Here is a 12,776-nt window from a genome sequence, read left to right as displayed (position 1 = left end):
TCCATTTACTTATACGGCAAGTATTTATTGAGTACCTAGCATGCATCACGCACTGTTTTGGACTCTGGGGATACAGCAGCGAGCAGGAGCGACAAAACCCCTTGCCCTTGCAAACGTACATTTGAATAGATGATGTTAAATTAATTATATTATCTTGCCATAAAATACATAATGACCCAGGGGTTGGATGATGAGTGCTATGGAGAAAAATGAGGTAGGCAGACGGAACAGACTGTGTCTGAGGAAAGGGCCACATTTAAATCAAGACTAAAAGAGCAAAAAGAGTTAAGTGTGAGCCTTGTGGGTGGGAAGGGAAAAGTCTCAGATGGGGGGAATGGCACTGGCTTCCCTCTCTCCCTCTCCCGTTACATCAAAGATCTCCATTAAAAAAACTTTTTTTTTAGGGGCGCCTGGGTGGCGCAGTCGGTTAAGCGTCCGACTTCAGCCAGGTCACGATCTCGCGGTCCGTGAGTTCGAGCCCCGCGTCGGGCTCTGGGCTGATGGCTCAGAGCCTGGAGCCTGTTTCCCATTCTGTGTGTGTCTCTCTCTCTGCCCCTCCCCCGTTCATGCTCTGTCTCTCTCTGTCCCAAAAATAAATAAACGTTGAAAAAAAAAAATTAAAAAAAAATTTTTTTTTAATGTTTAGTTTTGAGAAAGACAGAGGGAGAGCGACTGGGGGAGGGACAGAGGGAGAGAGGGACACACAGAATCCGAAGCAGGCTCCAGGCTCTGAGCTGTCAGCACGGAGCCCGACGCCGGGCTCGAACTCACCAACCGTGAGATCATGACCTGAGCTGAAGTTGCATGCTTAAATCGACTGAGCCACCCAGGTGCCCCAAAGATTTCCATTTTGCTGGGCAGTTCAAGGCCACAAGAGCAGGCTGACCCCAGGGACGGGCGGTGAAGTGATGATTCAGTGGTTGCTTTTCCTTTCCCTGCCCCTCCCCTCCGGCCGCTGCTCTCCTTCCTTAGCGAAGCTATCCCCGAGGGGGCCGCCCCCACTTCCCCTCCACGGAACCCCAGAACGTCTTCCAGACATTAGCTCAGCAAGCATGATCCCTCCGCCACAGGCAGGGGAGGCGCCCGAGGAGGGGCGGGGAAGTGGCGTCTCACACCCCCTCTGCAGGAGACACAGCAAAATTCACCTTCCCGGGACCTGCCTCCTCTTAGGCGGCGGAAGAGGTTCTCGGAGAGAAATGCTTGTAAGAGGACGGGTGGGGGAGATCAGGCCGCCAACTGTTACCACGACAAACAGGTTGTAATGTATGGAATGGTTGAATCACCACTGTACGCCCGAAAGTAATGTCACAGTCCGTGTGAATTATACTGGCGTTAAAAGTTTTAAAAATTAAAATTAAAATAAAAGTGCCAGTGGAAACTTAATAAAAGGCTACCCCTACCCCTCCAAAAATAAGTAAATAAGTAAATAAATAAATAAATAAATAAATAAATAAATAAATAAATAAAACCCAAACAACAAAACAAACAAACAAAAAAACCCTTTCCCTTTTGGATCAACAGTGGCTTGAGAGCCCCCGGTAGTGGGCAGCCTGGTGTTCACTCGGAAGCCTGACATAGCAGCTACACGGATACAAGTCCATCTGTCAGTGGTTGAACCACCTGCTCTCAGCCTCCAACCTGACCCAGACCAGAACTTTTGTAAAGTACGATAATCCATTACCAGAAAAATGAACTTAAGAAGACGAAAGGATAAAACCCCAAGTGTTCGTTAGATTCAACGGACATAAAATCATGCTGCCAAATTGCCATGAGTTTCTGAACACTTCATCTCTGTGCTTATCCCGCCCCCTGGCATGGTCCCTGGGCCTCACTTTGGGAAGCACTGAGCTTAATGAGCTCTCCTTAGCACAGGGCAGGGTCCCCGTACCCCCGTCAGAGGTTCCAGTGCCACACGAAGCAGAGGACAGGGCTGCTTTAGCAAATAGTGACTTGCAGAACCGGTGATGGGACAGTTATTTACTCTGTAGGCAGCCGAAAAGCAATCTACTAAAGCGAAGTCAGGCATTTCTATGGTAGCTGCAGAATTAGGAGCACACAGCCTCCAAGCTAGGTTTTGAAGTTTTAATTTATTTTTTTATTTTTTTATTTTTGAGAGAGAGAGAGACAGAGAGAGAAAGCAGGGGAGAGGGGCAGAGGGAGAGGGGGAGGAAGGGAGAGAGAGAGCGCGAGAGCAAGAAAATCTCAAGCAATCTCTGTGTCCACCATGGAGCCTGACGCTGCTCAATCTCACAACCCTGGGATCGTGACCTGATCGGAAATCAAGAGTCGGAAGCTCAAGTGACTGAGCCACCCAGGCGCCCCCAAGCTAGGTTCTAGTAAATCTCCCCCAGCTTTGAAACTGACCTCTCTGGGAGGGCCAGGTGGGGGAGGCACCCTGCTTCAAAGCAGGGAGACTGTAATTTTACATTTCACAGGCTGAGTTTCCTGTCAATACATTTCTTTTTTCCTGTTCAGTCTGTTTAGTCCTTCTGCCTCTTCAACTCCAAAACAGTAACTTTGGGAACCAGAACATGACTGTTCTGATATGGTACCTAATCCCTTGCCGTACACCTTAAAGGGGGGGTGGGCGAAATAAAGAGAGAAAAGAAAAGAAAGTAGTACATTTCATCAAAGCACTCAAAATAGAGGAGAAAAGTTCACACAATTCTTTTGACCAAAAATAACACCCATGACTCACACACACTCACTATAACAATCCATCAAGCTAACACGTGGCTCCTGCTTATAATTTATCAGCTATGCAGAGCATTCTGTCTCTGTGTTATTGAGAAGGACTCTGTGACCATCAGTTTGCAACAGCAGCACTATAGAAAGGAAATGTCAGAGAAAGCGTGGCAGACAGGCTAACACTGGGAAGGAAAACCAAACTGAGAAATTATTTCCTCTAAGTCTCTGGGGCAGGAGGTGGCTTAAACAGCAAAACATAAAAAGGTTTAAAGAGAAGCCTCTTTTAAATATTCAGATCTAGCCAGGGCCGATGTGAAAGGGTGACATTTTAGCTCTGATAACAGGGGAATGAATACAGTGGAATGTATCATAGGACCCATATATCGCAATCACTCTTTCTGGCTGGAAGTTCGGTAAAATTGTGATGGGGAAGAGAGGAGAGGGAGATTTGATGAGGACATAGCTGGAACATTCTGGCACACCTTCATCAATGAACAATTCAACCCCCGATTATAAGCGATGTCTGCAGAAGCGTGCTTCCAAAGCCAGTCCTTGGTGTGGGCACCATGGCGCTCATGGAAATTCTCTCTGCACAGAGGTGAGGGCCACAGATCCCGATAGTTATGTGAAGGCAAAGACCTGGAAGTTGAGAGAGCAGTGTGGATCTCACACCCCAACCTTTCCGCCTTTGGGGGCAGAAATTCTCACCAAGGCAGAGTCCCATGGGCAGGGGGCGTCATTTTTCCGGCTTTCTTCAAGTCCCACTGTATCCTAAGCTCTAGCTTAGCTTAGTGCCTCTGCCACTAGGTCTCAATTCCCCTCTACGTGCCATAAAATATGTCAGAAAAGTTTACATTCTAGATGCAGTACAGTTGTTTTTTTTTTTAAACTTGCCAGAAGTGATGGGAGGGAGATTTTTTAAAAAGTAAATGATATATAACTTGGCAATGACAATTACTGTTAAGGACTCTTGCTTTCAATGATCAAGTGATCGACACTCATGCACAAGGAAGGTTTTCAGGATACTAGTTGTAAGAAACAGCCCTGGATCTTTTATATGGGAGGGGAAAAAAAAAGGATCCACCACATACCATTCTCCTTGACGTAAGAAAAGATGGATATGAAGGGGATCAGAATATGCCATTCCAAAATATTCCACTTGGCCATAAGGGTATTTTGAGCTGAAGGCAATTGAGAGTCCATAGATAGAGACAGTGTCCTTCCGTCCTCCCCATGTCTGCCTAAATGCAGGGCATAAATTTCCCTTTGTGAAGTGTTCCATCTTCCTCCATACCAGGAAGAAGCAAGAGACTCATCACCAGAGAGCAGCCCCTGACACAGATGAGTCTGCATAAACAAACCTTACTAAAATAACCCTTAGCTTCCATTAGTTTCCTCGTACATTTCCTAGTCACTTTCCCACAGTTTATCATCCCTTGAAGCCCAGACGTCCTTTCTTTTATTAAAAGGGTATATAAGCCCCGAGTCAACGACTTCTTTGAGTCTCACTTCATCTGCGAACTTTCCCGTTCATGTAAAATATTCACAAAATTGTATACTTTTGTTCTTCTGTCTTTTGTCGATTAAATTTGCAGGCCCTTGTGTACTGAACCTAACAGGATAGAGGAAAAGCAACGCAAAATAAAGTGATAAAAAGCTTAAGGTTAACCTTCTAACCTTGCACTAGCCCAGACGCTGGGGAGAGCAGAAAAAGGGGAGGAGCCACATGTTTCCAAGAAGTCCTTAAATGATTCAGATCAGCAACAAGGGGGCAGGGGCAACATTCCAGGAACAATCTCTCACACCATCCTCAATCTCGGTAATTTATTAGCTATACGGTGTTGCAGTAACCTAGCCATGGAAAAGTTAGTCTCCATCATAGTGTAGAAATGATGTATACCAAAAACTCCGAAAACTTACTTCTCAGTTGACTGACATATCAAAACGACAATTTAAAAGCGGGAGGGAAAAAAAAAATAAGTAAAAGTCAGAGAAATAAAACCTTGACCTATGCACTTCCTGGAGAACAGTAAGGAAAAGAGAGGGTGAGTGGGAAAGAGACAGAGACCAGACTTAGAACAGGCTGCTCGACAAGGTGTTAAAAAGTCCGAGGCTCTGGACTCCTTACACTCACACCTTTGATAGGGGAAAGTGCTAGGTTAAACAAGAATGTTAAAAAAAAAAAAAAAAAAGTTTGATGAAACATCAAGTATACTTGAGCAGTGTGATTGATAGCAAATTTAATGGCAATTTCTACTCTGCTGCTTTGGTCTATGGCGGCTCCTGTGTTAATAGTAACAGACTGAAGCTCGCTTTGCTGAGCAAGGAACCCCCTATTCATAGCAACTGCCAAGATGACGACCTCTGCTACAGTGACAGTTTTCTTATTTCCAAAAAAAAAAGAAAAAAAAAAACACCCAGCCAAAGCTGACTCCATACATAGTTTTTGGCTGTGCAAGGGGCCCTCAGCAGCCTACTCCGACCCCATCATCTCAAAGCACACACTTGCGAAGGAACCCATTTCCAGGCCCACAGGCAAACAACACTCTTCAATAGATCTGGGAGGCTGCTGTTACGATGAACGTTTGCTTCATCTTGGCCATTAGGATTCTGCGCCTGCCCCTTAGTGTCCCCCGCCCCCCTTAGTAACTCTCAAGTTGTCCGGACTTGTCGAGCCTACATTTCCTCATCTGTAAACTGGGGGATGGGGGTGGGGTGCTCTCACCTTCCTCCCAAACCCCTCGCAAGGATTCACAGAACCGATAGCAAGATGCACGGGTGCTCAGAACAGAGTTGCTGTCACGGAGATGTGGGAGGGCTCCCACAGGCTGGGCCTGCACTTCTTCCCAGTGTCCCTGGTGGGACAGGAAAGTCGTGCTATTCAAAGAGTCATGAAAAGAAGCATCTCAAAGGACTCAAGATCTTTGAAGGAAGTTTTAGGTTCTGAGCATCAAACCAGGGCGCGTATACAAAGTTGCTCTGATTTGCAGTCACCGGGGAAGAAAAAAAGGTTGACCAAGAAGACTTTTCTACTGAAATAAAAGGCTCCCTCCCATCCCCCAAAGGGCCCCTGCATGCTCTGATTTCTCCAGGGTCAGCATTCTGGCACATGTCACCGTCTAAAGAAGCCATCACTCTACAAGGGAAGAAAGCAGAGACTCCCGCTTAAGCCAGGAGGAATTATCTCCCGTGATGTGTCAGCTCAAAATCAAAACAGGGGAAAACAAAGATGCGTTTGATTGTTTACTCAAGGAGGAGTTTGAATGGGGAAAATGTGCTGCTGTGACCCCAAAGAGTCCCATCTTCTAAGAATATTAACCCAAGATAATTTAAATTCCCTTTGTCTCCTTTGGAGGAACTGCTTGCTTAACAGAAGAAAAAGATTTCAAAGGTTGTTTGAGATCTTCTGGTGATCTCTCAGTGCAGTGCAGAGAGGTACCCTGTGTGCGGATGTGCTGGGGGCACCAAGAACAAATTTTCATTTCGACATCCCAGGAGAAGCGATTAGGCCATCGCTGTTGTCACGATTTCTTCACAGCTTCTGGAATGGATGGCTTGACATTGGAAATTGAGTTGTTTTAAATTTTTTTTTTTTTCTCAACGTTTTTATTTATTTTTGGGACAGAAAGAGACAGAGCATGAACGGGGGAGGGGCAGAGAGAGAGGGAGACACAGAATCGGAAACAGGCTCCAGGCTCTGAGCCATCAACCCAGAGCCCGATGCAGGGCTCGAACCCACGGACCGTGACATCGTGACCTGGCTGAAGTCGGACGCTTAACCGACTGCGCCACCCAGGCGCCCCGGAAATTGAGTTGTTTTAAAAAGGAGTCTAAGTTCTAAGGCTTTCTTTAGCCTCGACAACTATATTTCTAGAACTACAAACACGAAAGTTCTGGTCTGTCCTCTGTGGAGGAGACGAAGCAGGAAAGTTATCTATGGCCACACACTGGTTGCCACAAGAAAGAACACTGGCTTCCCAGGTAGAAATTCCTAGCTGCTTCTGGCTCTCCACCACTTCTAAGGAGAGGGCTTTGATGAAAACACCTGAACGTCTGGACTTCCAAAACGGGTTGGATTAAATGTTGACTATGCTTCCTCCCCACTCAGTCTAAGAGTCGAATCTAGAACAAAAAAACCTGAACGAGAGCACTGAACTACAAGTTAGCTGACGTGGATTTTAGTTCTGCTCTGTTAACTGGTTGTGTGACCTTGGACGAGTCACAGGAAACATGAAAAACATTCACCAAGCACTCACTAAGTATCAGGCAATGAGCATTACAAGCATTATCATACCAATGCCTCATAAGAGCTTTGTGAATACACCTCGTTATTATGTTCACCTTGGAGAGGAGGAATTTGAGTCTCAGAAAGGTCAGGCAGCTCCCCTGTAGTCCCCCAGGCTGCAAGTGGAAGGGTGAAATTCAAGTCAGTACGACTGGACACCAGAACCCAGCCTCTTACCACCTACTGCTACCCAACGATGCGACCTTGCGACTTTGCGGAAGACCTAACTTGCCCGTGTGACTTCAGGAGAGAGTTCGGAGATCAAGTGTGTACAAACGCGTGTGCCTCTATGGTCTCTGAAGAGCACAAAGCACTACAAAGGCTGGGGATGTGGTATTGGTTCCACCTACATTCGAGAAGAACCCTCAAATACGTTTATAGTCAGCTCAAGATGCGATAACAAAGTGCCACAGTCTGGGTGGCTTGCAAATAACAGAAATTTAGTTTTGCAGAGTTCCACAGGCTGACAAGCTGACGCTGGGGTGCCAGCATGGTCAGGTTCTGGTGAGGGCCCGCTTCGGTTGTGACTCCTTATTGTATCCTCGCAGCGCGGGGAGCAGAGCAGAGAGCGCGAGCTTTGTCATGACTCCCTTAAGGGCACCAATCCCGTTTGTGACGCCTCCACCTCCAGGACCTCATCTCATCCCAACTACCTTTCAGGGGCTCCAGCTTCTAATACCGTCACACTGGGGAGGACCATTTCAATATATGAAAGGGCGGGGGGATACAAACATCCAGTCCGTAACAGAATGATCAAGCCATCTGTCCCTCTGAGTTGAGCAATCAACGGGGGAAGGGGCCAGTAAGTAGAGACCAGAGAGATTCTTCCTCCTAAATCAAGAAACAAGGCTGATGGGTAATGAGATGCTCAATGTGGCCTCTCCTCCTTTTCCAAGAGGTGGAGCTCTTGACCTCCATGTCCCATCCATTAACCCGACAGCTCGTTCTTGTTCCAGTGCCTTCTGCTTATATAAGATGTACTTGCTTTGCAGGGAGAGGGGTAAATACGTCACCCACTAGTTTGCCTTTGGGATAAGCATGTAATGTGATATAGGAGGCATTAGGTCAGAGTGCATGCTTCTAACCCCTTCTTCCCAGAGGAAAAAGTTAAGGAAATCATTGTGCTTCTCCCTTCCAATCCTGTCACATGTATGCCAAAGCTGTTTGCTTCTGGCTAAATGGAAAGTTTCATTGTCACCAGTGACTAAGCATTTAATGGTGCATTTTCTTCCCCACAAGGAGCTAAGGAAGAAGGCATCTTAACACCAACTCCCCAAAGACCAGTCACATGCTTTCATAAATAAAATAACCAAAAGTAAATAAAATTAACAAAATATATTTTGAATGGGTAAAATAATGGAACTATTTTTCCAAATAATGGAACTATTCTCCATCATCCCCCCCCCCCCCCGCAATATTTATCAAGACGTTTCCTGGCAATACTAAGCCAGAATTCTCTCTCTTGCATCGGGTTCTACATTTCTCCCCATTGCACCAGTGGCCATTGACATCCAATATATTTTAATTATTTTCTGTATTGTTTGTTTATAGCATCTGTACTAGAATTAGGGTGACGATATTACTTATTGTCTAAACCAAGAGATTTTGGAGAGAAGAAAGGAGCACTAATAGAGATTATGCCATGATAAACTGGAAACATTCCTGGAAAAACGAAGGTATGGTCACTCTAACTACAATGCAAGTTCTATAAGCTCAGGGAGTTGGCTCTGACTTTTTCACACCTGTGTCTCCACTGTCTAAATTAGCACAAGACACCCATGAGATGCTCAATAAATAGGTACTGAGTCACGGTGGCTCTGAGCACCTGCTCTGAGTAAACTGCAGGGGTTCAAACTCTGCTCCAACACCAGTTAATTACCAACCCCTCTGAGGTCCTATGAGCCAGGAACCTCCTCTGTGGCCCGAGCTACTTCAAGCTGTCAAAGGCAAACAAAAGAGTCCCGACAAGGGCAGTGGTAGACAGATTCGACACACTAATATACAATTGATTAAAAAAGAGGATAAGACGGAGGAAAGGATGATAAATATTTATTGGTACTCACCCAGTGCCAGGCACCGTGGTGAGGACTCTGCCTGCACTCTCTCATTTGTTCCTTACAGCCACACTGTACGGTGGGTGTCATGTGGATTCCCATTTTATGGATGAGAAAGCTGAGAATTGGACACTGAAAGGAACCTTCCCGAGGCCACACAATTAGTTTCGTGGGTGTTACGGCCGGCTTCCTGGCAGCCCCTCTATCCTGGGTGATTAATCTAAGCCAATTAACATATGATACTCTCAGGGCAACTGGGCGGCTCAGTCCGTTAAGCGTCCGACTCTTGGTTTCAGCTCAGGTCCTGGTCTCACGGTTCGTGAACTCGAGCCCCGCATCGGGCTCTGTGCTGACAGTGTGGAGCCTGCTTGGGACTCTGTTTCTTCCTCTCTCTCTGCCCCTCCCCTGCTCGCATTCTCTGTCTCTCTCTCTCAAAAAATAAATTAAAAAAAAAAATTAAACAAACTAATGAACAAAAAAAAAGCACACGAGACTCTCCTAGTGAATGTTAGTAGACCAGAAATGGTAGCATGTCCTACACTCGCCCAGTCAGACTGGAGAGAAGGACTTCTATGCCATGCCTGGGGTTTCTACCTCTCTTGCTTAGGGAAACCTGCCTGAGAAGAAAGCTGATACTCAGGTCAAGAGAAAGCTGATGTTAAAATCGGCACAGTGGTAGAGTGATCAGATAAAACACAGGAGCCCTGTTCGATTTGAATTTTAGATAAATGATGAATAATGTTCGGTATAAATTTGTCCCAAATACCGCATCGGTCATACTTTTATACTAAAAAAGTACCAATTGTCCATCTGAAATTCAAATTTCCCAGGTGTCCTGTACTTTTATTTGTATTTTTGTTCGCTAAGTGTGGCACAATGGAGAGAAGGTGTCCACGCGATGGAGAAGTGCTACCTCTGAGCTTCTGGTTATGCGAGGTCATCGATTTCTTCACTGAACACTTTGGAATTTCTGTCACCTGTGCCCCAACGCATTCTACCCCATGCAGCAAGTCAGAGGTTCTAAGCCAGGCGGGAAGGACGCAGAGCCAGTCGCACCATCACACAAATCCTAAAGGGACAGAAACTGAACGCCATATGCAAATCTAAAAAAGCCAGTGCTTAGGACCTGAACTGGTTTTTTTCAGAGCCGTAAGAATGCAGCTTGACAGACTTACTGGAATTCATCAGATTCTCCTCAGTCAATGTAAATTTTGTATTATAAAGTCACGGAACGCGAATTCACTTAAACTGTAAAACCCCTTCATGAATACTAACAAACTCTTAAAATTTCAACAAAGATAACTGTTCGTAGACACCAAAAACACAAACACATCTAGCAATTCCAGACTGAGGATCCCAATTTTAAACCGTTCCTGACAAATCTCCTTGTAATTTTGTTTGGGGAAAAAAGTCAATTAGCTCCATAGCAAAATTTGCCTTTAGATCAAACCTGGAGCATTGCAGAATAATCAAATTAAAGTAGGAAGAGAGTATAGGAATGAGCAGAACCGAATAACCAAATGGGTAACCATAGGACTGAGCTGGTGTTTAAGGGTAAATGCCCCGTATGTGTGCGTGCGTGCGTGTGTGTGTGTGTCTTGGGCATACTATATACTCAGCATCAAAAATCTCGGTGGGGGCGCCTTGGTGGCTCAGTCGGTTGAGCGTCCGACTTCCGCTCAGGTCACGATCTCGCGGTCTGTGAGTTTGAGCCCTGAGTCGGGCTCTGTGCTGACAGCTCGGAGCCTGGAGCCCACTTCGGATTCTGTGTCCCCCTCTCTGCCCCTCCCTCGCTCTTGCTCTGTCTCTCTCTGTCAAAAATAAATAAAAATTAAAAAAAATAAAAAAAAAAAATCTCAGGGAAATGGACCCAACACATTTGTATGTGATGCCAGGTATATCACCAATGAACAAAACAGGATGTTTGGGAAACAACAACATATATATATGTATGTGTATACACCCATATATATATATATGGGTGTATACAACTGGATTAAAAGAAATGTGATTTATAATATTCCTGAACATAATGTTATGAAAATCCTTTTTAAAAAATTTTTTTTTAACCATTATTTTTGAGAGAGAGACAGAGTGTGAGCGAGGGAGGGGCAGAGACAGAGGGAGACAGAATCTGAAGCAGACTCCAGGCTCTGCACCATCAGCACAGAGCCCAACGCGGGGCTTGACCCTACAAACCGCGAGATCATGACCCAAGCCGAAGTCGGACGCTTAACCGACTGAGCCACCCAGGCGCCCCTAATGTTATGAATATCTTAACTGTCCCCAAATTAATCTATAAATTTAACAAAGCCCCAATCAAAATACCCATAGGTCTGTTTATCTGGGTGGGATCAGAGGAAGGTGTGATAAAATGTAAGTTTTATCTGGAAAAAGTAACAAATAAGAAAGTTGTGAAAAGCAAAAGCAAAGGGAAGGAGACTAACCTAAGCAGTTGTCTCAAGTATTATAAAGCCAAAACAACTAGAGCAGTGTGGTACAACCCCCGAACTACCCAGGAAGCTCAAGAGAACAGAACAGAAAGTTCATAAACAGATCCACAAATATCTAAGGATTTGTTCAGTGACAAAAGGAAGCACCTAAAATGTGTGGGGGGCGGGGGAATGCATTCATCAGTAAACAACATTGACTACCATTTAGGAGAAAAGAACATAGATGGCTTGGGAGTTTTGCTGGTAAGGAAGCTCTCTACACATTTTGGGATTCCCTGATCCCCCAGTCATTGTAAGGCGTCAGTGTGAATAATCCAAGAGTTACCAAGCTTCAGGAATAAGTCTTACCTGTTTCCTTTTTTCAGGGGGAAGTGATGGATCTCCATCCTACAAAGAAACAAATATTACATTTTACTTAAAAACAATATATGTGCTTGGATTCAAAAAACCAAACTATGAACTAAATTCAGACCCACCCACCTGCAATCAATAGTGTCCTGAGCCAAATTCAAATATAGTTTAAGAAAAAAGTATAAACGGAACCAGTTATTTTGGAAAAACCTCTAGGAAATCAGTTCCAACGAAACATATATACTTTCTTTTTTTTTAAATGTTTTTATTATTTTTATTTTTCACAGAGAGAGAGAGAGAGAGCATAATCGGGGGACAGGCAGAGAAAGAGAGAGAGAGAGAGAGAGAGAGAGAGAGACAAAGAATACGAAGCAGGCTCTAGGCTCTGAGCTGTCAGCACAGAGCCCAACATGGGGCTCAAACTCATGACCTGTGAGATCACGACCTGAGCCGAAGTCAGACATTCAACCGACTAAGCCATCCAGCCATCCCTATACTTTCTAAAACTATGTGAAACAAACAAATAAACTGGATTTATCACAATTATTTTTGAACAGAGCCAAAAATAAGATAATATTTCATTTGGGTTGAGTTGAATTCATCTTTTAAATAGTTAGATCCAAAGGAATAACAGTGGACCCACACATGCTTGAGTTTGCTCTACTGGCGGAACACTTTTAGCGGGTAGGGAAGAAGGGATATGCTCAAAATAAGCAAGAATTAACTGAGCTCTTCCAGTCCACAGGCTTTCTGTCTTAAAAGGATCTGATTCCTCTCCCTCTTGTGCCACCTGGGAATAAAGAGAATTCAGGTTCAGGTGAATGTGTAAATGTTCAGTAAACTCTTCTATCTGATGCTGCCCGTGTGTAAGTCGACATTATTTTAACCTGCAGAATCTTTCTATTCTATTTCTGTTCCAGGACAATGATCCCAGTGCAGACAGCT

The 12,776-nt window shown here is 44.9% G+C and overlaps 1 protein-coding gene across 9 annotated transcripts in view; it reads right to left on the bottom strand.

Moving 5' to 3' along the window:
- Nucleotides 1-12,776, bottom strand: part of CCDC149 (coiled-coil domain containing 149) — a 96,380-nt gene that overhangs the window by 46,864 nt on the left and 36,740 nt on the right. For all 9 annotated transcript variants that reach the window (XM_045474375.1, XM_045474372.1, XM_045474373.1 and 6 more), the window contains exon 3: nucleotides 11,829-11,867. In XM_045474375.1, coding sequence (XP_045330331.1) covers nucleotides 11,829-11,867 — 39 coding nt within the window. The remainder of the gene's footprint in view (nucleotides 1-11,828; nucleotides 11,868-12,776) is intronic.

This window comes from Leopardus geoffroyi, chromosome B1 (assembly GCF_018350155.1).
Source record: "Leopardus geoffroyi isolate Oge1 chromosome B1, O.geoffroyi_Oge1_pat1.0, whole genome shotgun sequence".
In the NCBI taxonomy this organism is placed as follows: Eukaryota; Metazoa; Chordata; class Mammalia; order Carnivora; family Felidae; genus Leopardus; species Leopardus geoffroyi.
Note: the sequence above shows the minus strand (reverse complement) of the source record. Positions and strands in the feature narration are given on the sequence as shown.